The 25,717-nt window shown below is 58.6% G+C and overlaps 1 protein-coding gene across 1 annotated transcript; it reads left to right on the top strand.

Annotated features, from left to right (window-relative positions):
- The first annotated feature begins 2,440 nt into the window (after nucleotides 1-2,440).
- Nucleotides 2,441-22,910, top strand: LSG1 (large 60S subunit nuclear export GTPase 1). Its single transcript, XM_075938307.1, has 14 exons — nucleotides 2,441-2,603; nucleotides 3,243-3,369; nucleotides 5,208-5,328; nucleotides 6,940-7,026; nucleotides 7,740-7,826; nucleotides 11,983-12,043; nucleotides 12,813-12,989; nucleotides 13,877-14,272; nucleotides 14,536-14,637; nucleotides 15,251-15,394; nucleotides 15,687-15,810; nucleotides 18,122-18,201; nucleotides 18,777-18,950; nucleotides 22,424-22,910. Exons 1-14 carry the CDS (start codon nucleotides 2,514-2,516, stop codon nucleotides 22,601-22,603), a joined length of 1,950 nt encoding a protein of 649 aa, XP_075794422.1. The 5' UTR covers nucleotides 2,441-2,513; the 3' UTR covers nucleotides 22,604-22,910.
- The last annotated feature ends 2,807 nt before the right edge of the window (nucleotides 22,911-25,717 follow it).

Below are 25,717 nucleotides of genomic sequence, written 5' to 3'. Positions count from 1 at the left end.
ATTTATATAGAGGCAATAAGTTATTCTGTTTTATTCTCTATCCCTTCTGTAATGATTCCTAGCATTCTATTTGCTTTTTTGACTGCCGCTGCACACTGAGTGGAGGTTTCCAGAGAACTATCCACAATGACTCCTAAGATCTCTTGAGTAGTTGTAGCTAAATTAGTCCCCCTCATGTTGTACGTAGAGTTGGGATAATTTTTTCCAATGGGCATTACTTACATTTATCAACATTAAATTTCATTGGCCATTTTGTTGCCCAGTCACTTAGTTTTGTGAGATCTTTTTTTATCTTTATTTTATTCTCTATCCTTATAGAATAAGGCCTGTGCTCTGACCTAGTATGGCCATTCGTAACTATCTTGAGCAGTTTCGTATCATCTGAAAATTTTGTCACCTGGGTATTCTCTTAACCTCTGAGGACAGACAAGAAGCAATGGGCTGAAATTGCAGCGAGGGAGGTTTAGGTTGGACATTAGGAAAAACTTCCTACCTGTCAGGGTGGTTAAACACTGGACTAAATTGCCCAGGGAGGTTGTGGAATCTCCATCTCTGGAGATACTTAAGAGCAGATTGGATAGACATCTATCAGAGATGATCTAGACGGTGCTTGGTCCTGCCGTGAGGGCAGGGGGCTGGACTCAATGACCTCTCAAGGTTCCTTCCAGTTCTGATTCTATGATTCTATCCTGGCGTGAACATAGTGTTCAGCATAATAGCAACCATGAAGTTCTAGGCGGCCATGTGCCTTCCTATACTGCTAAAGGAAGAACCCAAGAAGTGGGTGATGCATTGTCCTTACATGGCAAGGGGTAGAGTTCCACCATTTCCTGCAGTCTCAGGTCTTGTGTATATTACCGTGGGTCATCCACCGCTGTTATGGAACTTCAGCTGTGTGAATAACGTAGGTGAAGTTGATGTATTTAGGTCTGCTTACCACGGTATCTTCACAGTGGTAAGTTGACAACTGATGCTGTCCCAACTCCATCTGCTCTTCTTGTTTTAGTGGAGTTCCAGAGTCAACAGGAGAGCGCTCATCAGTCTATTTATCGCATCTAGACTAGACACAATAAATTAACCCTCCGCTGGATCGATCACTGGCTGTCACTCTAATGGGTAGTGAAGACATACCCTGTATTGTCCGTGCCTTGGGTGTTTGAGTTACAAGAGCTGCCAGATGAAACCAGGGAAGCAATCACTAAAGGTGGGTCAGCCTTCTGGCTGCCAAACATGAAGCAGGGGAGAACGTATTTTTTAATGAAAGTATTAAAGAAATTGAATATTTGGTCTACTACAGCACTCTTTATTGGCACATGAGGACCTCAAATTGTTCATTCCAAAGATTAATATATTTGTATTCATCACCACACAAAGCTACCTAGGCCTGTCACCATAGTGTCTGAGCACCCTCCCTAAGTAAAATGACAACAGTGAGCTTTCTTGTTTCTCTGCTGGGAAGAAGCAGTCTGTGTTTTTCCAGGGGCAGGAGAGATGAAAGAAAGATGTTTGTGTGGTAGAGGAACCTGACACTAGATCAGCAGAGGCTCCTGCAAGTCACAGCTGTGCTCTAGGATACCTGTTCTACTTCTGCCCGCTTTTTACACAATGGCTACATCTACACTGGCGTGTTCTCACGCAAAAACTCTTTTGTGGAAGAGTTCTTGTGCAAAAACTCTTCCAGAAGAGAGCGTCTGCACTGGCATGTGCTTTTGTGCAAGAGCGTCCTTGCCAGTGTAGACGCTCTCTTGTGCAAGAAAGCTCCGGCAGCCATTTTAACCACAGGGGCTTCTTGGCCAAGAAATTCATGTTGCCTGTCTACACTGGCCTCTTCTGGAAGAGCTCTTGTGCAAGAGGGCTTCTTCCTGAGAGGGAGCGTCAGAGCTCTCGTGCAAGCAGCCCTGATTTCATACATTAGCACGTCAGTGTACTTGTGCAAGAACACACGGCCAGTGTAGACCGGCGGCACGTTTTTGCACAAGAGCGGCCGCTTTGGTGCGAGATCGCGCCAGTGTAGACACAGCCAGGTGTGCACGCGCGTCACCCCCCCCCCCGCGCCTCTCCCTTCCCACGTGACGCGGGGCAGCCGGGGCTGGAGGAGGCCCCTGTCCGGCGGGGGGACGCGCCCCCGGCACCCCGCGTCCGTCACTCGCCACAGGCCCGCCCCCTCCGTGACGCTAAAACCCTGCGGCGGGGGGCGGGGCTGTGCGGACCCAGGGGAGCCCGGAACCTTCGCTCCGGGGACGCGTTTCCGCCGGACACCGCAGAGCCGGACGCGGCCTGTCCCGGCCGAGCGGGGCCGGGCCGCGCTCCCCGCCCGGGGAAGGCCCTGCTGGATCCCGGGCTGGGCCCGGCGGGCGGACGAAGGGGCCGCAGGGCTGCTGCCCCGCCCGCGGGGTGAAACGCCGCGCCCCGAGCTGGTTTCCGGTGCGCGGGCCGATCACTTCCGGGGCAGGGACGGGGGCCGGCGGCGGCCAGCGCAGGAGAAACGCGCGTGGGACGCGGGCGGCGGCGGCATGGGCAAGAGGAGAAGTTCGGGGCTCGGCCGGGCCCTCATCAGGGAGCGGAGCCAGGGCACGCGGGGCGGCCGGCAGGCGGGATCCTGGGTAACGCCCGGGCCGCGCTCGCGGGGACCCCCCGGGCTGCCCCCCCCCAGCGGGGATCTGCCCCTCCCCCCGCCGGGATCTGCCCCCCCCCGCGGGGACCCCCCCGGGCTGCCCCTCCCCAGCGGGGACCTGCCCCTCCCCCCGCCGGGATCTGCCCCTCCCCCCGCCGGGATCTGCCCCCCCCCCCCCGCGGGGACCCCCCCGGGCTGCCCCTCCCCAGCGGGGACCTGCCGCTCCCCCCGCCGGGATCTGCCCCCCCCCCCCAGCGGGGACCCCCTGGGCTGCCCCTCCCCAGCGGGGACCTGCCGCTCCCCCCGCCGGGATCTGCCCCCCCCCAGCGGGGACCCCCTGGGCTGCCCCTCCCCCCCGCGGGGACCTGCCCCTCCCCCCCGCGGGGACCCCCACGAGGCTGCCCTGCCTCCTGTACCCCTTTCCTCCCTACCAGGGGCTCTCCCTGAGGCCCCCCCCCAGTGCCCAGCCGAAGGCTCTGGGGTACCCTGGGGAAGTCGGGGCTCTCCTGGGGGTTCCCAGCGCAGGTCCCCTCCTGCCAGGCCTGGGCCCCCACCCCCTGGGGCTGGCCTGTGACTGGTGTTTCCAGCGGCAGGGAGCAGCCTGACAACACTGCTGCTTTGCCTGCAGTTACACACAAGCGAGTTACAGGATGGGTACGACTGGGGCCGCCTCAGCCTCCGGTCCGTTACAGAGCAAAGCTCCCTGGAGGAATTCCTGGCCACCGCAGAGCTTGCAGGGACCGAATTTGTGGCTGGTAAGGTTTTTGCCATAGTAGAGACTCCTCCTGATATGGTGATTAGAAATGTAAAATAGGTTGTGTGTGACTAGACATTAGATATGGTAAAAGCTGGAGCCTGCGGTTTCTGAGCCTTTCCCCACAAGCTGCTGTAGGGTTGTGCTGGACATGTAGAGTGCATGCGCTCTTCAAGCTTTTATACATAATGCACGTTTTGTGAATGTTGTAAGCAATTTAAAGTAAGGGACTCAAATGGGACTGTAAAGTGACTTTTAACCCGAACTTCTTCTCAGTGCATTAAATAATACAAGTATCAGAGGGGTAGCCGTGTTAGTCTGGATCTGCAGAAGTGACAAGGAGTCCTTTGGCACTTTATAGACTAACAGATGTGTTGGACCATAAGCTTTCCTGGGCAAAGACCCACTTCGTCATGCATCAGTGGGTCTTTGCGGGCGTGCTCCAAGGCTTTGCTCCCCGTCTCCCTGGTCTGACCAGCAGACCAGAGAGATGGGGAGCAAAGCCTCGGAGCACGCCAGCAGTGGGACAGCCGCGGTGCGCCTGGACTGTCCCGCTGCCCGCGTGCTCCGCGGCTTTGCTCCGCGTCTCCCAGGTCAGCAGACCAGGGAGATGGAGCAAAGCCGTGGAGGACTTGGGCGGTCCCGCCACCCCGTCTTCTGGTCTGCTGGAGGGGGGGGGGGGTACAGCTAGTGCCCCCCCCCCAGCAGACCAGGCTTTTCTTGCCTACCCCTGGGGTAGAGCAGCTGGGGGCTGCCGGGTTGGTCCCGCAGCGCTGCTCCGGACCAACCCCGCAGCACCCCAGCTGCTCTGCCCCAGGCGTCCTGATTCAGCCGCTGCTGGTCAGTTTCACCAGTGGCTGAATCAGGACGCCTGGGGCAGAGCAGCTGGGGTGCTGCTGGGTTGGTCCAGTCGCGCCGAGGAGCCGCTCTACTGGAGCAACCCAGCAGCACCCCAGCTGCTCTGCCCCAGGCGTCCCCAAGTCAGCCGCTGCTGAAACTGACCAGCGGCTGACTACAGGAAGCTTGAGGCAGAGTTGCTCTGCCCCAGGCTTCCTGGAATTAGCCGCTGATCAGTTTCAGCAGCAGCTGACTTGGGGACGCCTGGGTTTCTTAAGTTGAATCTGTATGTAAGTCAGAACTGGCGTCCAGATTCAGCCGCGGTTGAAACTGATCAGTTTCAGCAGCGGCTGACGCCAGTTCCGACTTACATACAGATTCAACTTAAGAACAAACCTACAGTCCCTATCTTGTACGTAACCCGGGGACTGCCTGTATCTGCAAAGAAGCTGAAAGATTGACTGAGGACTAATCCCTTGTCCCTCTCAATGACGGTTGAGGCATACTAGTGGAGCAGTGCGTTTAAAGCTTTAACAGCTGCCATCTCTGCTTTCTGCTCTGTTGTTGGAGGACTTCAGTTAGTGGGTCTTTGCCCATGAAAGCTTATGCTCCAACACTTTAGTTAGTCTATAAGGTGCCACAGGACTCCGCGCCGCTTTTATTCATTTAATATCTTTCCCAAACACAAATTGGCATAAAAAAACCATTTTGATGATAGTGTTAAAATCTCCCCCAAAGGAGATGTTTTTTGTAATGGTTCACAGCTGAAATAGCTTCTGTAAAGGGAAGCAGCATACACTGTGTGTGCACACAGACAGTCGGAATTTGCATATTGGTTTCAAGAGAGCCCAGTAACAGTTGAATGGTGTGAGGATCAGCGGTTGCCAGCTTGGCGTGTAATCCCGCCACCCTCTCGTGGGTGTTCTTTTGTTCTAGCCCAGATGCTAAGGTCTGCACTTGCTGAGCATGAAAGTTAATGGCGGGTTTTTTCTTTATAAACAGAGAAGTTGAATATCAAATTTGTTCCTGCTGAGGCGAGGACTGGCCTGCTGACAGCAGAAGAGGCCAGAAACATCAACAAACTCCATGAGGAAAACAGACAGTTTTTGTGTATACCAAGAAGGTAAGATCTGACTTGGGGCAATACTGCGGTGTCTCCTCAGTGGAGTCTACTGGCATTTCCAACACAAGTTTCCTTTTATGGAGAGTGTGATGGCACATTGGGGTTTCCCCGTCTCCTGCACCCCTGTAGTGGCACAAAAAGACTCCACCGGCCAGTAGAATAGAGGGAGTTTATTGCTTCTCCAGGGTACAGCACAGCACAGATGTCATCTGGTTACAGGGCAGGCTTAGGATGTCTCAGCCCCCCTGGAGATGGGGGAGACTGGGCCCCTAAATCCCAGCCCGTTGCCTAGGCTGTCTCCTCCATGATCCCAGGCAGAAATAAAAACCATCCCTTCCAGCCCTGCCCCCCAGCCAGGGCTGCAGTCCGCCTTCCTTTGTTCCTCTCCCTGGGAGGTAACTGGTCGGACAGGTTACCTCCCTGTCCCATCAGCTACTCTGCTGGGCCGTGGTACAGGCAGCAGCCAGTGGGGGTCACCCACAGCCCAAGCCTAGCAACCAGCAAGGTATCCGCACTACGTCACAGAGAGGCACAGTTCATTCATTATCCTTTGGCACATTTATTCTAACATTTGCACTTAACTGACGTTTTGTCCTGTTGCCAGAATCTTTGACCTGAAGGTATCAGTTATGTCCTGGAAAACATGCACCTCATGATGTCCGTTGGGCAGCAGTGCACTGTAAAGTATCAGTGGGGTAGCCGTGTTAGTCTGAATCTGCAAAAGCGGTGAGGAGTCCTGTGACATGCATGTGACGAAGTGGGTCTTTGCCCATGGAAGCTTATGCTCCAGCACTTCGGTTAGTCTCTAAGGTGCCACAGGACTCCTTGCCGCTAGTGCACTGTAAGTGTGACATACCAGAGCTGGGATTGGTGCCGGAGCACAGAGGCCCAGCAGAGCACTTAGTGTGCCTTTTTCAAATAATGTCAGGCACCGGACAGTTCACAACTCCAGACGCCCTTTGAGAGTGTCCGCACTGGAGCCGGAAGCTGTAACTTCCAGCTCGGGTGGACATACGGTGCTAGCTTCAGTGAAGCTATTGTGCTAAAGTGAGTGGAGTAGCCGGGGCTGCATAACTGGTGGGATGGTCTCACTGCCCAAGTACAACTGAGCATCACGGGAATTCACTTTCCAGATAATTGAACAGAATATTAAAGGAGTTTTAACGCTGAGAGAGATGCAGGGACTGATTCTAGTTAGAAGTCAAGCCTCCTTTAAAGAGGACTGTTAGTCTCAGCCACTCTATTTGAGACCAGCCAGATAGAAGAGCCTCTTAAACTCAAAAAGATCTAGAGCGAGAGATGACTCTCACGTGCTTAAATATCTTAAGCCTCACAGCTGAGGGAACTGGCTTTTTGCGTGAGAGATTATAAAGTAGCATGAAATGAATTCTTCTGTCTAATACACTCGTCCCTTTTTGAAATATATAAGGAGAACAAAATGGCACTTATAAGTCTGCTAAAATACGTACCTGTACATAAGAACAACCACCAATAAAAGGCCTCTTAACTGTCCAGAGCAAGTGTTCTTTCTGATCTTTGTTTTCTGTTCTATCTGTCCAATAAAAGATTCTCAAATGCTGTTCCATTTCTTTCAATACGTGATCATTCTAGACCTTACTGGGATAGGAGAACCAGCGCTGAGAACTTACAGCAAGCAGAGAGAGAGAGCTTTCTGCAGTGGAGACGACAGCTTGCTCGGTGAGTGTGCTACTTGTGCTTAACACAGCCAATGAGATTTGGGGAAGAGTGAGTAGAACCCTAGGGACACAGGGATCATGTCTCTTGCTCCCGGTAAATGCAAGAAAAACCCCTTATGATTTTGGCCCATCCTTGTGGTGAGCTTCCGAAAAGTACCACTGTGTGTGCTGGTCATTATGAAGTTAAGAGTTCGGACCATGTGTCCTAGAATCCTAGTGAGGTGGGGCTGGCTGGGAGTTCGCAAAGTGGTAGTGTCCAGCCCCATGCTTTGGGGCAGGACCAAGCAAACCTGTAACTCATGTTTACATGCTTTGCCAAAAAGGAGGCTAATTTAGAGTCCCCTCAGCTGAGGCGTGATGTCTTATCCACAGCCCTTTCGAGGAGCTTGTGTCTCCAGAGAATGCCAGTGCCACTTCTGGTTTCTACAGGAAAGTGCTGCTCAAGTGAGCATAGCTCCATGGGAGCCGAGTGCCCTCTGGCCCAGACATTAAGATACCAGAAATGGCCCCAAATGCATGTTTTCCACATGCCAACGAGCTGTGTAGCTCCTGGGTGTCAGGAGTAATAACTTGAATCTCTTCCAGTACCTTAGCTCTGATGGAATTGGTCGATCCCTCTGGGAGAGGTGGATGTGTTGTAATTCCAGAGACTTGGTGCTCTGTTTGCTGTCTAACATAATCAGCATGCAGGGTGTCCTCTCTGTTTCTCTCTAGGTTAGAGGAAGAACAGAAACTGATTTTGACTCCATTTGAACGCAATTTAGACTTTTGGCGCCAGCTCTGGAGAGTCATTGAAAGAAGGTAACGTTTGTCAGTTTGTGTCGAGGAGCATAGAAATCATGACATTAAAAGTTAGATGATTTTATTCACATATTGCTAGTGATTTCCTGCATTCCCACTTCATAATCTTAAGTGGCTAATGTGGACTCTTTGTAATTATGAAGCCTCAGACCTAAAATGCTCGTCTGTGCTGAAGACACATCCAGGATTTCATTAGCGTCCTCACTCTGGAACGTGATCGATAAGCAGATAGCCTATGCTGCATTTGCAGGCAACTCCGCCTTCGGATATATTGAACTTCCACGCGGCATAAAATGTGAAATAGTCCTAGTTTGCAGTCTGAAGTCAGTGGCTTGTCTTTGAAGTCACATCAGTGCATTTGAAAACCCCACCCATAAATGCCTAAATATGCACCATATGGACTTGGAAATCTGACTTGAGGTTCCTGTTTTTTAATATCTTGGCCTGTGTGTGTTTAAAAAACAGGAACAATGTGATTGGGCGCATGTTGAAGGCCCAGTGAAGTTTCATTGTGAGCACTGCCTGGATTTTGTTTTGAAGTAACAAAGATTTTCTGTAACCCTCCACCTCAGACGTGTGCATATGCTTAGCTTGCAGCACAAGCGCACCCACTGATCTCAGCAGCAGCGCTGGCCCTTTTTCTGTGGCTTCCCTTCTAGGCTGCCCTTCCAAATCTTCTGTCAGCTTGACCCACCACCTCTGCCCCGCCCACATGGTCATTCCATGCACCGGCCTGGCAGGCAGGGGATGATGTGTCCTGGGATAGGGGAGCCTTTGAAAGCCCAGGGGAGGTGGAGGGTGGGCTCCTGGTCTAGGGTCTCTTGCTGTTCAGAATAAGGTTATTGGGAGCATTAGTCCCAACTTGGCATGCCAGGGAAAGGATCTTGCTGCTTGCTCTGCTTAGCTGGAACAGAAGAGCTAAGCCATCTACCTGCTTAATCTCGCCGGGTATTTAATTTCATTAGTAATTAACTTGGAGATTGAATCTCTACTGATTCTTCTGAAATTGAAAAATACTTCACCAGCGAGGTCACAGCGTTTCATGAAGAGCCTCTTTATACTGTCTGTGTTGGGAGGGGCTTTGGTTGGGGAGTGCCCGGGCTGTCAGAAACATCCTCCTGTTGATGCACCCTTATGCCTGGCACCCAGGCGCCTTTCACACACTTCACACGGTGCTGGTCTGCACAAATCTGCCGGCTCTCTTTGGAGCTCATTTCTGTGGTCCAATCCTGGAACTCCTAGACGGGAGCAACCAGTCACACCATCCAGTGCATCTCCCTGGCAAAAGAGGTTTTCTAGCTACTGGGCGTTTTCTAGAAGTGTTTGGTTCAGTCTAGTTCCAAAAGTCACCGCTTCTTTCTCCAGATTGTGCACCGCCCTAGTACCCTGCTGTCAGGGTGACAGTCAGCTTGATTCATTGTATCCCATCCCCACATGACACATTATATGATTCCTCTGCGTCTGATGTTCACTCCCTTCAGACATAGCTGGGAATGGTGGTTTTTCTCTGTGATGTGTAATGGACTCTTTCCACATCATTTTGTAACTATCTCTTGAGTCATGAAATTCCCCAGCAAAGAGTCTCAGTGATGAGGTTTAACCCACGTGCAGGCTCTCCCTGCAGCTCTGATCTTGCCGTCACGTTGTAGAGCCCTGTGTCATGTGGTTTGATTTATTTTAGATCCAAGGGAAACCAGGATATGCCAGGGCTACTGAACCACTTTCTGATTTATTGCAAGCTTTAAGCAGTTAATACAGTTTTTAAGTTTTACAACCCTTAATAACAATTACTATACAATTTAAACTTTAAATATTATAAATTCTAAAGCAATTAATACAGCGCAAAGCAATTACTATCAGATCTACTTTATACAATAACAAAGCCTAATCCACTTACACTTCACCCGTATGCTACCTACAGTGCCAGGCAGGGGGTCGTGGGTCGTGGGTCCGTCTCTTCCCACGCATTGGAACGCCGGTGTGAAGGGCCTAATCACTTCTAGTTACATTGAGCAGGACCTGTGGCTCAGTCCTGCCCATTCCCTCCCATCGATTTGTTCTTACTAAACCCAGTTTAGAGCAAAGCGAGACTTGGTCGTTCTAATACTATTTACCAATTGATGCATATTGTGCAGGACACGTCAAATGCCCAGTGCCCTAGCTGGATTACATCCTGCTGCTCAGGGTGTTGCTGCTCTGTGCGCAGTTGACAGTTCTAGGCTGCGTCTGTACTTTTTGCTTATCAGAAACAGGTACCAGTACAAGGCCGCTTGTCCTGTGTTCTTGACGTGGTCTCGCGTACCAGGCTTAATCTGCATTGTTATGCAAAACCGTTCCTGACTCTCCCGCCCTGCCTGCGTGCTTTGGCGCACCAGACTTGAAACTGGCCAGAGATCCACGCGTTGGACAAGGCAGACATCACCACTTATTGCCAAGGCAGGGTAGGCAGGCTCCCCCTCCCCCTGCCAGTCGGTGGGTACCTGTGGCTGTGGATGCGAGTATCTGTGGCTCATTTTTGCAGATACAGATGAGGCTGTGGATACCAATTGTGCGTGCACACAAGGCTCTGCACACGGGGGGGTGGGGGTGGGGGTGCTCCTCTTCTGCTGGCTCACCAGAGTGCTCTGCTGGGATCCAGACACCAAACCCTTGTAAGCTCCCCTGGTCCCTGCAGATGCTGGGGCACTGACATGGTCTGGGGGACGCAGACACGGGGAACGTTAAGTAGGATGCAAAGGTGATTTTTTTTCCTCTGGATTTGCATTGGTGCAGCTGCTGCTGGAATCCTGGGTCCAGTTCTGGTGCTCAGAATTCGAGCAGGACGTTGATAAATTGAAGAGGGTGAGAGAAGAGCCGTAAAACAATTAAAAAGATTAAAAACCTGACTCGAGTTCTAGACTCTTTAGCCTCGCAAGGAGAAGATTGAGCAGTGAGTTGACTAGAGAGTAGAAGCACCTACATGAAATGGGCTCTTCAGCCTATCAGAGAAAGGTCTCGTGCACGCCAGTGGCTGGACTTGGAAGCCAGACAAATTCAGACTAGAAATAAGGTTCACACTGTTAGCAGTGACAGTAAAGAACTATTAGAATAGGTCACCAAGATCGCGCTGGATTCCGGCACTGGCCAGTGTAAATCCGGATTGGGTGTGTTCTGTCCTGCCCTGTACAGGACCTCAGAGTGGACCATCACAACGGTCCCTTCTAGCCTTGGAATCTAGGAACCCCGGGGTTCATAGTAACCACTTCCTAATCCCAAGCAGAATTCCTCAGTGGCACCGGCACGTCCCGCAGCCAGGGATTAGAATGGGCTGCTCCTGGAGGTTTTAACTCGATCCGCGCTGTTGGGTTGTGAGAAGGGAGAACTGGATACCTGTGGGCTCTCTGATGGAAACGGGATTCCCATTGAACGGGGCAGTGGGTCCTGCTCATGCTCAGTAAGGTCACTGCTCGCTTGGAGACACTCTGGCATGGACAGTGCACGAAGGGACTTGGCGTTGGGACTCTGGGGATCTCCTGGGGCTTTCCCTTCCCCTCACGCAGTGCTTGGCAGCCATCCAGCTCATGCAGAGAGCGGGCAGCGGGCTGCTAGCAGACCCACAGTGAGGGGCAGGATTAGGGGGTTGGCAAGAATTACATGAATGAGTCCCAGCAAATCGCTCTGTGTCCCTCGGCAGGTGGCTCCAGGGGCAGCTCCTGCTCTTTCTCTTCTGAGTACAAAGGGGGCCCCGAGCGCGGTCCCTGGGGGCCTCGGTCTGCTGAAAGCCCCCTCTGTTTCCCCGTCCCCAGCACTTCTGCTGCGGTGCGAGGGTGCGAGCAGCGGGAAAGGGACTAACGTGGGGAATTCAGGGTTGCTGTAAGGGAACGGCTGGCGTTTGGCTGGGGAACATTTCCAAAGGGTAGGTCGATGGGTGTGCTCGCCCAAGAGGGATGAGAACGCTCCCATCTCAGCGGCTCGTCTGGGAGACGCTGAGGTGCTGCCGACAATGGCAGCTCCGTGAGATGAGTCAGCGTGCGGTGGGGCCGTGGGGGGAAGGTGTGTGTTGGCGCTGGGGACATTCCAGCTCGTAGGTTGCCCTGAAGAGAAGCAGTAACCAGCCCGTGCTGGGCTCCTTTGTGCTGCCGAGGCAGCAGGCGCTGACCGTCCTTTTCCTTTGCAGCGACATTGTGGTTCAGATCGTAGATGCCAGGAACCCTCTCCTGTTCAGATGCCAGGATCTGGTGAGTTCAAAGGACATTTGCTGCATTTAAACGGCTGCCCTCGTCCCGGTCCTCCCTTTGCCAGTCTGTTAGTTTAGATCCAGTACAATTACACGGGCTGTCGAGCATGCAAGGGTGTGTGCATGTGACAGTCCTCTCAGCAGTGTGGAATCCAAAACCAGCGTAACACTGGGAATTACAGACACAGCAGCCATTTAACAGAAGCCTCTGCAGCAACAAAATGCCAAACTTGATCAATACTCCAAGGTCTGGAGCCCTGCTGTGCCGCACCTGGCTGGTAACTAGGGGGTCTTTGTATTGCAGATATCCCCTTTGGCCTGGTCTCCACTTACCCCAGGATCCACGCTCCAGCAATGGATCTTCCGGGGTTCGATTTAGTGGGTCTAGTAAAGACCTGCTAAATCGAAGACTGAGGGCGCTGCCGTCACTCATTGTACTTGCTGTCCCAAGGAGCAAGGAAAGTCGATGGGAGGATTTCTCCCATTGACCTCCCACTCTGGGGCCACCCCAGAGAATCGATGCCCGGTACATCGCCTGCAGGTACGCACTAGCTGGAATGGGTATCCTGCCTCAGTTTTCTCCACTGTAGAGCTGGCCTTTGTGCGTGCAGTTCCGTGACTGCCTTTGCAAACCAGGCACACAGCTGGGGAGAGCCCTTTGCAGTGGAATTGTGGTGAGCCTACCTAACCGGCCTGATTTTCCTGTACTTGGTATTGGACTGCAGCGGTTCCCAATTCAGGATCCTGTCTGGTCCTTGTGTGCTCTGCAGGAATGCTACGTGAAGGAAATCAGCAGCGACAAAGAGAACGTCATTCTGATAAACAAGGCAGACCTGCTGAGCACGGAGCAGCGCCGGGCGTGGGCGCAGTTCTTTGAGAGAGAAGGCGTCACAGTGGTGTTCTGGTCAGCCCTGGCGGAAGGCGTGCGGCTGGGTGCTGCAGCTAAGGTAGCTCTCGTGGGGTGGGGGGAATTGTGTTTGCCTTGTTGCTGTGCTTGCTGTGTTGCTGTGTCACTGAACTCCGGAGAGAGGGACAATACCCTCTTCCTTGGGGAAGGGTGTGTGCCAGGTCCCACTCTAGAGCAGACTGTGGTCCCCACAGTGTGGTGCGCGAGACGTCTCTGGGCAGAAATGGTTCAATTGGATTTTATTTCGTAGTCGGCTCCTCGGAGGATGCTATGAAACTGGGACCTGGCGTTATGAAAATCCGATAGTTGCTCTGCTTCAGGGTGTGCAGTGAGCGCACTGATACAGAGATGCTGAAGTGCAGAGCCTCGCCTCCAGCCCCAATACCACCTGGAGCCCGGGGTCCAGCAGCTGTCCAGTCTAAGCGAGCTCAGGCCACGGGGTGGGCAGGCTGGCTGTATAAGTCACGCTGTAGCTATAGCTGTATGGGGACAGATGGCTTGGAAAAGCTAGCTTCAAGAAGAACCAGCAGCGGGTGGGGGATGCAGGCGGCTGGTATCTGGAAGGGGGTAGGTACTGAGAAAAGAACCGCTGCGGTTACCAAGTAGCGTTGCAGCAGCAGGCGGAGCCGTGCAGGAAAGCTGTGTGCCGTGGCACGGTGCAGCCCTTCGGCTCGCTTCGCACGGCTCCTGCAGCGCTCTAGACGAGGAGGCACTGAGCCACGGAAGGCAGGGACTGCGCTCCAAGCCCTCGGGCTGCGGACTCGGGAGTGTTGCTTGGCTTGCTGGCGGCCCACAGCAGCCGTGTGACGTGCAGACGGGGGTGTCTCTGGGGGGGGGGTGTGGGGCAGTGATGACTGCCCCCCAGCAGCGCTGCTGGTGACGTTCAGCCTTTTCCCTGCTGCTTCATGGGACTCCCGTTCCCGCCAGGGACTAGACATGGAGGCGGCTGCAGAGGCGGCGAGCGGCTCTGAGGATGGCAGGTCCAGCGAGGAGGAGGAGGAGGACGGGGCCCTGCAGAGCCTGGGTAACGCACCGGACAGCAGCGTCCTGGGCAGCGCCGATGAGAGTGAGGCCTACGAGGACTGTGAGGAGGAGGCGTGGCAGACCTGTTCTGAAGATGGCAGTGAAGAAGGAGGAAATCCCACTGACCCAGGCTGCAGGGAAAGCAGGACGGCCGGGGCTTTAGCGCAGTGCCCTGCGCCCTTGCAGAGCAGGCCCGTCCGTAACTTCAGCCACCTGGTTCAGAGACACGAGCTGCTGCAGCTCTTCAGGACGATGCACGCTGGGAAGAAGGAGAAGGAGGGAGAGGTCACGGTAGGGCTGGTAAGTCAGTGCTTGTACTTACAACAAACTGGCACGGTCCGAGCGCCTTGCAGCATGAAACATGCTTGTCCAGATGCCCTAGGGGCACGCGCCGGGCAGGTGAAGTCAGCGAGAGCTGGGGGGTGGCTTCGCTTGACGCGCTCTCTGCGGTACAACCCTCAGATGGTGCTTGGCTGGCTAGCCAGCCCCAGGGCCAGACCCCTACAAGTAGCTCAGTGCTGACCTGGGATGATCATGTTGTCGTTCCGCTTCCTTCCTTCCAGGTGGGCTACCCCAACGTCGGCAAGAGTTCCACGATCAACACAATCCTTGGGAACAAGAAAGTGTCGGTCTCTGCCACCCCGGGGCACACAAAACACTTCCAGGTATCTCGGGGCGCTGGCTGAATGGCCACGTGGCAGACGCCAGGGGCTCGGATCTCTGACGGGAAAGCCCGTGTTGTTTGGCCTGTGCCGTGGCTTAGGAGGGGCTGAGCTTGCTGGCTGGCAGGGCTCTCCGAGTGTTGTGGTGCCGCTGCTTTCCATGTTCCCTGGTAACGTGGGGCTTGGCCGTCCCCTGCCCACCAGTGCCTGGCAAGGAGGGGCCCTCAGTCACAGTTGGGTTTGCTGGGTTCCTGAAGGCCAGGAAGCCCCGTGCACAGCATCGAGAGCCGGAAGAGCACAGGCGTGTCTGTCGCTTGCCCCCTGCTTTGGGATAGTAGAATCTTTCCAGCCGCCACGGAAAAGCCTGCAGCGCTGCCGCTCTTCCTTTCCCGGGGGGCCTCGGGCACGAAGCTGGGGTCTTGTGACTTTCTATTCTTCCTCCGTGATCAACAGAGCAAGCGCCGCCCGGCCATCCCCGTGCCACTGTGGTGTTGGGGAGCTTTTGCCCGGATCTTCGCCTCCCTCCTGACTTTCCGGCTGTGATTTTCTGCCTTGCATTCCCGTTCCTCTCCCGGGACACACGTCCAAGCGTCCTCTTCTTTTGTGCTCCTTGCAGACGCTGTATGTGGAGCCTGGCCTGTGTCTCTGTGATTGTCCCGGGCTGGTGATGCCGTCCTTCGTCTCTACCAAGGCAGAGATGGTCTGCTGCGGAGTCCTGCCGATAGACCAGATGCGGGACCATGTTCCTCCCATCTCTCTAATATCCTTTGCTTGAGCTTGGGCAGTGAACGTGCACCTGAGTTTTGGCGTGTGGGAGCAGCTGGGTGTGAGCAGTGCTGTGTGCTAGCGGGGTCTGAGGCTGTCTGGCCATGGGTAGTGCCTCAGGGGCATTGCCTGAGGGATGAAATAGACCCGTGTGTCTCTCCTGCTTTCGTTCCTTTAAGGCAGGCCTCCGTGTGGAGGCTCATAAGCCTCTGTCATTCTTTGCTCTTAAAGCCAAGTGGTCTCCCTGTGTCCCAGCACTCAACGCATGGCTTCCTTCACTAGCTCACGTCTGCCAGCGCGTCCCGCGGCACGTTCTAGAAGGAACCTATGGAATAAATATCATCAGACCCAGAGAAGATGAAGAGCCAGATCGCCCACCAACCTCGGAAGAGCTGCTCACCGCGTATGGAAGTGAGTGACCGTGCCTTGAAGGACTCGCAGGGCTGCATCGGTGTCAGCCGTGGGAACCCTTTGCCTGGCTGGCTCACCTCTGTGTGCTCGACTCCTGGGCAATTCTGCGCCAGAAAACTGCCCCGCGTTTTAAAGTTCGTCCTCTTGTCCAGTGAGTGGAACCACACGAGCTTCAGTTGGTCGGGTCACTTTTGTTTCAAAATACCCGTCAGCAAGTACGTGTGGAACAATCCAGACTACGAACACGTCCCCTGGGAGCAGAGGGTTGAAGAACCGCCCCCCCCCCCCCCCCACAGCCCAACTCCTGCTTCTCTGTTACGCTTTTGTTGGGGGCCTCGGTACGTGAGTGTCACATGGACCTGCTGGGCCCGTCCTGGGGCAAAACGCGCCCCTCTGATTTCAGACACCCCCCCTTCCCCCCCAGCCCAGGGATCCAAAGGGAGAAACAGTCTGACACCGAGTCCCAGACTTGCATGGAATTTCCTGCACGGAAACCCGCAGCCTCCCAGCGTCCCTTTCCTTTGGCACTGCCCAGGGTTTGTGGCTGGAGAGCCGAGCTCTGCTGCGTCCAGCAGCCCCTGCAGGCAGCTAGCAGCTCTGCGGCGAATGACGCACTGCACGGGCCCCCGAGCGTGTTCTGCTCCCAAGGCTGCTTCCTGCGGATGAAGTAACCCCAGTGGAGGGCCTGTGCGTTCAGCAGCCCCGGCTGAATGGGTCCTGCCAATGGTCCGGAGCAGGGAAGTCGGTTTGGGACGCTCCTCCTGGGAGGTGCCTGATGCCAGACTTCCTTGAGTCACTCGGTGCCAAGTGGTACCGCTGCTGCCCCCTGCTTTCGGCGCGCGCTGTCTGGCGGGGGCCGCCCCCCCTTGCACTCGGCGCGCGCGGTCTGGCAGGGGCCGCCCCCCCTTGCACTCGGCGCGCGCGGTCTGGCAGGGGCCGCCCCCCCTTGCACTCGGCGCGCGCGGTCTGGCAGGGGCCGCCCCCCCTTGCACTCGGCGCGCGCGGTCTGGCGGGGGCCACCCCCCTGCTTTCGGCGCTCGGCGCGCGTGGTCTGGCAGGGGCCGCCCCCCCTTGCACTCGGCGCGCGCGGTCTGGCGGGGGCCACCCCCCTGCTTTCGGCGCGCGTGGTCTGGCGGGGGCCACCCCCCCTTGCACTCGGCGCGCGTGGTCTGGCAGGGGCCGCCCCCCCTTGCACTCGGCGCGCGCGGTCTGGCGGGGGCCGCCCCCCTGCTCTCGGCGCGGCGCGTGCGGTCTGGCGGGTGCCACCCCCCTGCTTTCGGCGCTCGGCGCGCGTGGTCTGGCGGGGGCCGCCCCCCTGCTCTCGGCGCGGCGCGTGCGGTCTGGCGGGGGCCACCCCCCTGCTCTCGGCGCGGCGCGTGCGGTCTGGCGGGGGCTGCCCCCCTGCTCTCGGCGCGGCGCGTGCGGTCTGGCGGGGGCCGCCCCCCTGCTTTCGGCGCTCGGCGTGCGTGGTCTGGCGGGGGCCGCCCCCCTGCTCTCGGCGCGGCGCGTGCGGTCTGGCGGGGGCCGCCCCCCTGCTCTCGGCGCGGCGCGTGTGGTCTGGCGGGGGCCGCCCCCCTGCTCTCGGCGCGCGTGGTCTGGCGGGGGCCGCCCCCCTGCTCTCGGCGCTCGGCGCGCGCGGTCTGGCGGGGGCCGCCCCCCTGCTCTCGGCGCTCGGCGCGCGTGGTCTGGCGGGGGCCGCCCCCCTGCTCTCGGCGCGCGCGGTCTGGCGGGGGCCGCCCCCCTGCTTTCGGCGTTCGGCGCGCGCGGTCTGGCGGGGGCCGCCCCCCTGCTCTCGGCGCTCGGCGCGCGCGGTCTGGCGGGGGCCGCCCCCCTGCTCTCGGCGCTCGGCGCGCGTGGTCTGGCGGGGGCCGCCCCCCTGCTCTCGGCGCGGCGCGCGCTTTCTAGAGGGTGCTGCTGAGCGCGCGCTCTGGCAGATGCTGCCCCTCCTGCTCTCTGGCGGGTGCTGCTGTGCTCTCCGCGCGGCGCGCGCTCTCTGGCGAGTGCAGTCTTCTCTGCCCCGCAGGGATTGGGATCGGGGGGTTGTCAAATCCCGTCATGCCCTTCCGACCACAATGGACTAGATGCCCCTCGCAGTCAGCAGCAGTCCCCGCACCTGGGGCAGCCTTCAGCTCGCGCTCCCCACGGCACCCGGCGTCACAGCGCGATCTGGAGCGGCTTGGGGCTTCCCCTGCAGAGCAAGGCCTGCGCTAGAGCTGTGTGTGCTGCATAGCTGGTGGTCTCTGCCCTAGGTCGACTGTTCTGAGAGCCTGCGCCACCATGACTGAATTGTAACCTTCTGCCTCCCTCCCAGGCATGAGAGGGTTCATGACAGCCCATGGGCAGCCAGACCAGCCAAGATCCGCTCGCTACGTGCTGAAAGATTACGTCACCGTAAGTTCTCACTGCCCTGCTGAGCTGCTCCGCCCATGCAGGGAGGTGCTGCGTCCGCCACGCTTGCTGTTTGAGCCAGAGGGACTAGGAGAGGAACGGGCCCTGCCCGGCCGGGGGGGATGGCAGCCAGCAGCGACCTAGGCCGCTAGGCTTGCCGAGCAGGAAAGTGGATCTCGAAAGCACATGCACATAGTTAGACAGAGCACTCCCCTTGCTTAGTGGGCCAGGCACTAGCCACCTTCTGACCGCCGCGCCCCAACCGTGACCACAGCGCTCCTTCGCACTGTTCCAGTCCCCCTCGCTGCACGATCCCAGGGAGCCTGCCTGCCTTCCCCTGCTGGCACACTTGGGAGCTCTGTTCTGTGCCCATGTGGCAGCCGGGCAAAGGGAAGTGTGCATAAGGGACTTGCCAAGCGTTCGAGCGAGTCTCTGGAAGAGTCGGGGAGTCCCGGCAGCCTGCTGCTTCTCGCCACTAGCCGTAGGTTTGCGCTCCACGTTGCAGTCACCCTGGCCCTCCCAGGGACTGGCTGGGAGGTTTGTGCCATGAGCATGAAAGCTGGCTTTGTTTTTTACAGGGTAAGCTGCTGTATTGCCATCCTCCTCCTGGCATTGACCCAGGAGCCTTCCAGCACCAGCATGACCGATACGCCCCACACAGAGCTACGCAGGCCAAGGCCGAAAGGAAGCCAGAAAGGAATCAGAAAGCAAAACAGATTGAAAATGTGGTGGACAAAACATTTTTCCAGCAGGTGAGTTCTGGAGTCGTTGTCTTACAGGCACGCGTGCTAGTAGCAAAGGGTCTGGCTACACTGCCGCCCTACTTCGAACTAGGGTGGCTAATGGAGGCATTCGAACTTGCAAATGAATCCTGGCATTTAAATATCCCGGGCTTCATTTGCATGTTCCCGGGCGCCGCCATTTTTAAATGCCCGTAGTTCGAACTCCCTGCCCGCGGCTACACGCGGCACGGACTAGGTAGTTGGAATTAAAGCTTCTAATTCGAACGACCGTTAAACCTCCTTGCAGGAGGAATAATTTGCAAGTTCGAATTAGGAGCTTTAATTCGAGCTACCTAGTCCCTGCTGCATGTAGCCACGGGCAGGTAGTTCGAACTAAGGGACATTTAAAAATGGCGGTGCCAGGGAACATGCAAATGAAGTCTGGGATATTTAAATCCTGGGCTTCATTTGCAAGTTCGAATGCCTCCATTCCCCCCAGTTCGAAGTAGGGCGGCAGTGTAGCCAGACCCACAGGCTGCGCATCTTTAGACTGTAACCAAGGAGGAAGTTACCAGCAGCTGCTGAAGTGGGACAGCTGTAAATCAGCAGGCGTCCAAGAACCTTCCAACCCGTGGGAAGGAGCAGTGAGGGCCGGGAGTGCTGCCTTTCAGTCTCTTGCTACTTTGGAGGTGGCGCTTCGAGGGGTGCACCCCTGCCGGTGTGGAGCGCCGCTGGAGTAGCAATGCCCGTGGGGCAGCACGTGCGGTCCTCCCACCTCGAGCCAGGTCTGTGTGGGCAGTGTAATCCAGCTGCCCTTGCTCCGTTCCTCCTCGGCCTCAGGTCTGGGATCCGGAGCCGCCGCCACAGAAGTGTTTCTCGCATTCCTCTCCATGGCTTAGCTCTGTCCTTTGTTTCTTTCTGGCCCCTGATTAAAAACCTGCTGCTTCCCACCTCCTTTCCCGGCTGTTCTTTAGCTCAGCATAGCTTCCTTTTCTATCCCCTCCCGGCTGGGACACGCTCCCTTCTGGGCGCTGTGCCGGGATGCCCCTTGCCATGGACTCTCCCTGCCACTGCTGGTCACTCCTGGTCCACGTGCTGCCTTGGTGAGGGACGTGTCTCTCAGAAGCGAACCCGCTGCCTCGTTAAAGGCTTGGCCCTTTCTATGTGGGGGTCACCACCAGCACGGTTGTAAGCCAACCCTCATTGCTGCGCACCACCGAGAGAGAATCCACCCTGTCCTGCCCAGGTGAAAGAAATGGGCCACTGGCAATCCTCCAAGGAGCCACCTCGGAGAAAGGCGTCCCCACGCGGTCCATAGCCTCAGCTCCCGTGACCATCTGAGCGCCTCCAGCACCATGGCCCCTACACGGGCAGGGCCACAGACAACCACTGTCCGTCTGCACCGAGAAGGACTCAACCAGGATTTCAGAATCGGTACCACCTGCTTCAACGAGAACAACATGGAGTGCTCATTCACCGAGCAAGCCCTCAACGGTGGGACCCTCGGCTCCATCTGCTGGCTGCTGGAGAGACTGCGCTGCACCGTCATCACCAGCAGTGCCCCCAAGCTCTACAACTCGCTGGTGCCAATGATGCTCTGCTGGTACCACAGGAGTCTAGGGCCCAACAACCGGGAGAGCCTCTGGCATCCCAGAGTTGTCGCTTCCCATGCTGACCTGTCTGCGCCTCCTGCCTGTTCCCCGGAGAACCCCTCTCTCCTTCGCCACCGTCTCTGGAGAGGAGGCCGGAGGGTCCCCGTGCTCCATGCAGGCCCACAGAGCATCCTCCGCTGGAGAGCAGGAGTGAGCCAGTGCCTGGGCTAGTCCCCCCACGTGAGCCCTTTGCCCAACACGAGCGGAGCACAGACAAGCGAGAGCTCCGCCTCCTCCGCCTCTAGGCCACCGGAGAGAGAGCAGAACGTGCTAGAGGCACAGGTGGCTTCCCCACCTTACTTCTCGCCCCCCAATGACGAGGTCGTCACGCCGCCACCTCCACCGTCGGCAGGCGACTTTACCGATTCCAGGGGCTGCTCCGCGGGCCCGCGGGAGGAAGTCGGGCCACACCTTGCAAGCCTCCAAAGACAGCACAGGCAGCCTTTGGGCAGCCCTCCAGGAGAGTCCAGTGCCGCCCGGCTGATCAGCAGAGCGCCCACAGCTGGCAGCCCGTGTCGCTGGGCGGTGCACATCGGCACATGTCTCCGTACACACAACAAAATGTGTTCTGCATCTGCATGGAAAAAATGAGGGAACCTTGCTCCTGATCACCCAGGCCTGGCTGGGCCCTGGCAGGGTGATCCAGCGGACCCAAGAGTCCATCGCTCCCACCTGCAAGTGAGTGGTTAAAAAACATTCGGCCCCTGCTAACGACACGAGGTTTCTTTTCACACCTGGCTTCAGCACAGGGGAGGTTCCCAGTTAGGCCCAAAGGGAGCTGCCCGTGTGCTGGGCGTTGCACTTAGCCTAGCACAGCAATCCCAACATGCCCCTAGGCCAGTCCTGGGCAAAACACCCTCTGTGGGCCGAATCTGGCCCCCAAGCCTCCAGATCCGGCCCCCAAACTCTCTCCCTGCCCCCCCCTCCCCGCTGAGAAATGCAGCCCTTGTGGGGCTGTTTGAACAGCTGTGAGCCTGGGAGAGAGAGGAGAGGGCTGCCCCCGCCCCCAGCACAATCCCATTGGCTGGTTTCCAGCCATTGGCAGCTGCCTGTGGTCAACATGGGCAGCACCCTCCTCCCCCCTCCCTCAGGCTTGTAGCTGCTCAAAAATCACGTGACCCCTGCAGCCAGTGCCAGGGAGGGCAGGCAGGCAGTCTGCTTTAGAAGGCTGCTGGCTGGAGTCAAGCAGGTAAGTCTCCCAGCCAGAGCCTGCCTCTGGCACCCCAGCCCTCTGCCCCCTACCCCACATAACTCGAACCCTCTGCTGCCATATTCCCTCCCAGATCCTGCACCCAACCCCCTGCCCCAGGTCACAACCCAACCCTCTGCCCCCCCCCCCCGCCCTTCTGCATCCATATTCCCTCCCAGATCCTGCATCCAACCCAACCCCGTGCCCTCTGTCCCCCCCCCCGCCCTTCTGCATCCATATCCCCTCCCAGATCCTGCACCCAGTCCCCTGACCCAGGTCACAACTCCCTCCCAGACCCTGCACCCTCCCCTGCACCTCAGTCCCTTACTGCAAGCTCCTCCTGCACCCAACCTCCCTCTCAGACCCTGCTCCTCCTCCATTGATTCGAGTGTGGCCCTCGCCCACTTTCTCAATTCTTCAAATGGCCCCCCCATCAAAAGTTATTGCTCTCAGCAGCGCTGTGGCCTCTGGGCCTCTGCCCCTTGCACTGCTGGGCAGGAATTCTGGCCGCTCTGGCTGTGCTGTGCTGTGCTGCATGGCACTGCTGCCCCTTTGCAGTGATGGATGCTCTGGAGGGGCCTGCATGTGGCGCCAGACGTCATCTGCTGTCGTTTCTCGTTCCCTGGCTCTGGCTCACCGGTGTGCAAATGTGTGTTTTCCAGGAGAGCGTCCGGGCCCTGACGAGAGGTGTCCAGACCGTGATGGGTTACAAACCTGGCAGTGGGCCTGTGTCCCAGGCTGCGTCCGGCTCCGAGAATGTCCAAGGAAAGCCCTGGAAAAAGCACGGGAACCGGAACAAGAAGGAGAAGGTGCGCAGGGTCAGCAAGCACCTGGATGCCTAGCTGCCGCGTTGGCGCCGTGTGCTGGCGCCAGGCCGGAGACCCCAGTGTGTCCTGGACGTTCGGTGCATGCTGACGCCGGCCGGACAGACCGGCATGGGACCACCCACAGCAGATCTGGCTGGGCTGAGACTGCCTGGAGCTAGCCCGTCTGCCTCTGCCCCTCCAAGAACTCGCCACTGGTCTCTTCTGGAGCAGGTCGGGCCCAGCTCCCACACAGCCCGCTCTGGCGCCGCGGCAGGGACCCGGCAGCCGGGGAAGAAGTGGAAGGGTTGGCCCGTCCTGTATAAAGCTTGTCATGTTTGAGACACTTGCCCGTCTCCTTTCTCACCTGTCCGGTGTATTCCGTCCGACACTGACGGGGGCTTGCCCTCCGCCTCCGGCCCCAGGGCTGGGGCCGCTGTGGGTGAGCCACTCCCTGCTAGCTGCTTGGGCGCTGCAGCATCCGCAGGCTTTGCCTCGGGAAACGCTTCGGCCAGCAGAGCTGGAGGTGCAGCGGGGCCTGGCCGTGCCGGGGGCGGGGAGGAGGGAATGCAGCTTTTACTTCCCTGCTGTCCCATTGACACTTCGCTGTGGTTCCCATTGGCCTCCTAAAGCCGTCCCTCTGCCTGGCGCCAGCTCGGCCACAGTGATCTGCGTTTGCCCTGCACGTGCAGGACGCTGCGTCTCCCGTGCAGGCGGGGAGCGATGGGAACGCCGCGATGGGAACCAGACCTGAGTCCGTGTGCTCGGGGAACTCGCCGGCCTTCTGGAACTCAGCGTGACTCCGGGGCAGAGCCAGCTGCTGCGGCATCGCCACCGCTGAGTCCCCAGGGTGCGCCTGAGGCCAGGCCCGTTCCCTCTGCCAGGACTCTGGGCCAGTGACCTGAAGACGGTGCCCTTGGTCTCTGAGCCATGGGGCAGGGCACTGGACATTCGATGGCCCTTCACCCCGAGGCTGCCATCCCAGCCTCGCTGGCTGCAGTGCCGGCGGTGTGGGGAACGGAGCCCTCGCCCTGGCGGGGTGGGAGCGCCTTTCCCTGTCTCGCTGGGGTCCGCACCCCGCTGCTCAGAAGTGGACACGAATCTGCCCCCACCCCTGGAGGCCCAGCCTGGGCCATGGCCGTTAGCGGGTGGAGGAGGGCGGTAGGCCAGGGCGTCCGTGTGCAGCTCGGCACATCGGGGCCGGGTGCTTGGCGGATTCATCTCCCACTGGCCCCTCCTCTTGCCTTAGCACTTGGTGTGGGGCTGGGAACGGCCCCAGGGCTCCGGTGGGGTAAACTGACGGGACCCAAGGGGTGGGCCGGTGCGCCAGGCCCTCCTGCGCCATGGGGCTCGGCTGACTAGCAAACCAGGTTCCACCCTGAGGCCTGCAGGGGAGCCCTGCGCCCCACTCAGCCCTGGGCGGGGGCAGGACAAGCACCCGGGCCCAGCCACGACCCCGCTCCCCGGAAAGTGCCTGGCAGGGAGGGGTGCCCATTTTTCAGGGGACTCTGGCCACTAATCCGCCCCTGCTGGGGTCCACAGCTGGCCCCATCACTTCTCTCTGGGGGGCCCCAAGGGGGAGGAGATGGGGGCATGTGGGGCAGAGACTGAGGGGGCTCAGCAGCAGCGTAGGCTGGTAGGGCCCCTTCTGGAGCACCTGCATCCCTGCCAGCCACATGGTGGGCCCGCACCGGGCTGTACCGGTGGGAGCAGCAGTGCTCCACGCGGCCAGCGCCGCCTGCTCCAGCAGGGTCTGTTCCGGGCCGTGGCCTCGGCAGTAGAGCCAGGGAGCTGGGTGGATCGTGTTCTGCAGTGAGAGCTGAGGCCTGCTCCGTGCATGAGCCGCTGGCGTGTGGGGCGTGTCTAGCTCGGCCACAGGCTCGCTGGGCTTGTCTCCACGCAGTGAAACCAGTTCCAACGCCCCCGTGCACCTCCCCTGCGCTCTGGAGCCAGCCCCGTCCGTTTCCACACGCGCAGGCGCCGGTTTAACCCGGGACAGACGCTCCCCTCGGGACGGAGCCCGCCGGGGGTTACGCGGGTGCAGCAGCTCAGCCGGGCCTCGGCTGCCACGGGACTCGCCCCGGAGAACGGTGAAAGGCGGGCGCGGGATAAGGGGCCACGCGCCATGGAGAACCTGGGAGGTTGTTGTGTGCACAGGGCACTGGCTCAGTGCAAGGGGCCACCCCGCCCTGCCGGCGCTGGCAGCGCTCCCCGGGGGCAGGCTGGGCTCCTTTGCCAGGCCCTGAAGTGGCGTCCAGGCGGCTGCCCTGCTGCAGCGCACGGACAGGCAGGTGCCTGCGGCCTGAGCCCGCGACAGGGACCCCAGGAGCCGCCCAGGGCAGAAGGCCGCGGGGAGCCCGGGAGGCAGGCGGCGGAGGCCAGCGCTGCATGAGTCCCACTGGCAATGCTGGGGCCAGGCGGCTCCCCCCGGCCTGCCTGGCGCGTCCCTTTGCGGGGCCAGGCGTCAGGCGCCCCCGAGCTCTGGGGGTGGGGCTGTAGGAGCTGCACCCTCCACGTGCCGGAGGGGAGCAAACGGGCTTGTGTTGCTTGGCTCCAGAATGAGACTGCTCGGCACGGCTGTGCCATTGGCCAGCCCATCCGCACCCTGGGCGCTCCGGGGGCTGGGGGCAGGGGGCTGAGGACTGGCCCCTCAGCCAGGCAGGACGCCTGCCCCCCGGCTCCGTGCGGGCCTCTCCCTCCCCCTCCCCCAGGTTCTGAGTCCTGGCCCAGGCCTGGTCTCCCCGGTTCCCTGGCACGGCAGGGGGAGCAGAGGGGCTTTGACAACCCCTGCCCTGGGCCAGCACCTGCCATTGCAGCCCTGTCGAGCTCTGTGGTGTGTCTGGGCTGCTGAGCACCCCCAGCTGGACCTGGCCCACGCTGCCGCGAACCCCAAGGCCTCCCCGAGGGGGGGAGAGGTGGCTGGTGAGTGCAGTGCGGTCCCTGCGCTGCTGGCAGCTAGGGGGCAATATTCCCACGTTCCAGACCGGCGCAGGCCTGGCTGCAGCATGCGGAGTCAGACCAGAGCAGAGCAGCCTTTTCCTTTGCCCTGCTGGCGTCCTGGGCCCTGGCAGCCGCCCCGGGCTGCTGCTGCGTCTGTGGAACCCTGGCCCGAGCGAAGGGACCGTGGCGCTGAGTCTCACGCCCCTTGGGAAG

The sequence above is a fragment of the Pelodiscus sinensis genome, chromosome 10, assembly GCF_049634645.1.
Source record: "Pelodiscus sinensis isolate JC-2024 chromosome 10, ASM4963464v1, whole genome shotgun sequence".
Taxonomy (NCBI): domain Eukaryota; kingdom Metazoa; phylum Chordata; order Testudines; family Trionychidae; genus Pelodiscus; species Pelodiscus sinensis.
This window is presented reverse-complemented; position numbering and strand designations above follow the sequence as displayed.

Coding starts and splice junctions, on each gene's coding strand:
- LSG1 (XM_075938307.1), top strand. CDS start 2,514: ATGGGCAAGAGGAGAAGTTCGGGGCTCGGCCGGGCCCTCATCAGGGAG. Junction 7,027..7,739: donor TGGAGACGACAGCTTGCTCG/GTGAGTGTGCTA, acceptor GTTTCTCTCTAG/GTTAGAGGAAGAACAGAAAC. Junction 12,044..12,812: donor TGTTCAGATGCCAGGATCTG/GTGAGTTCAAAG, acceptor TGTGCTCTGCAG/GAATGCTACGTGAAGGAAAT.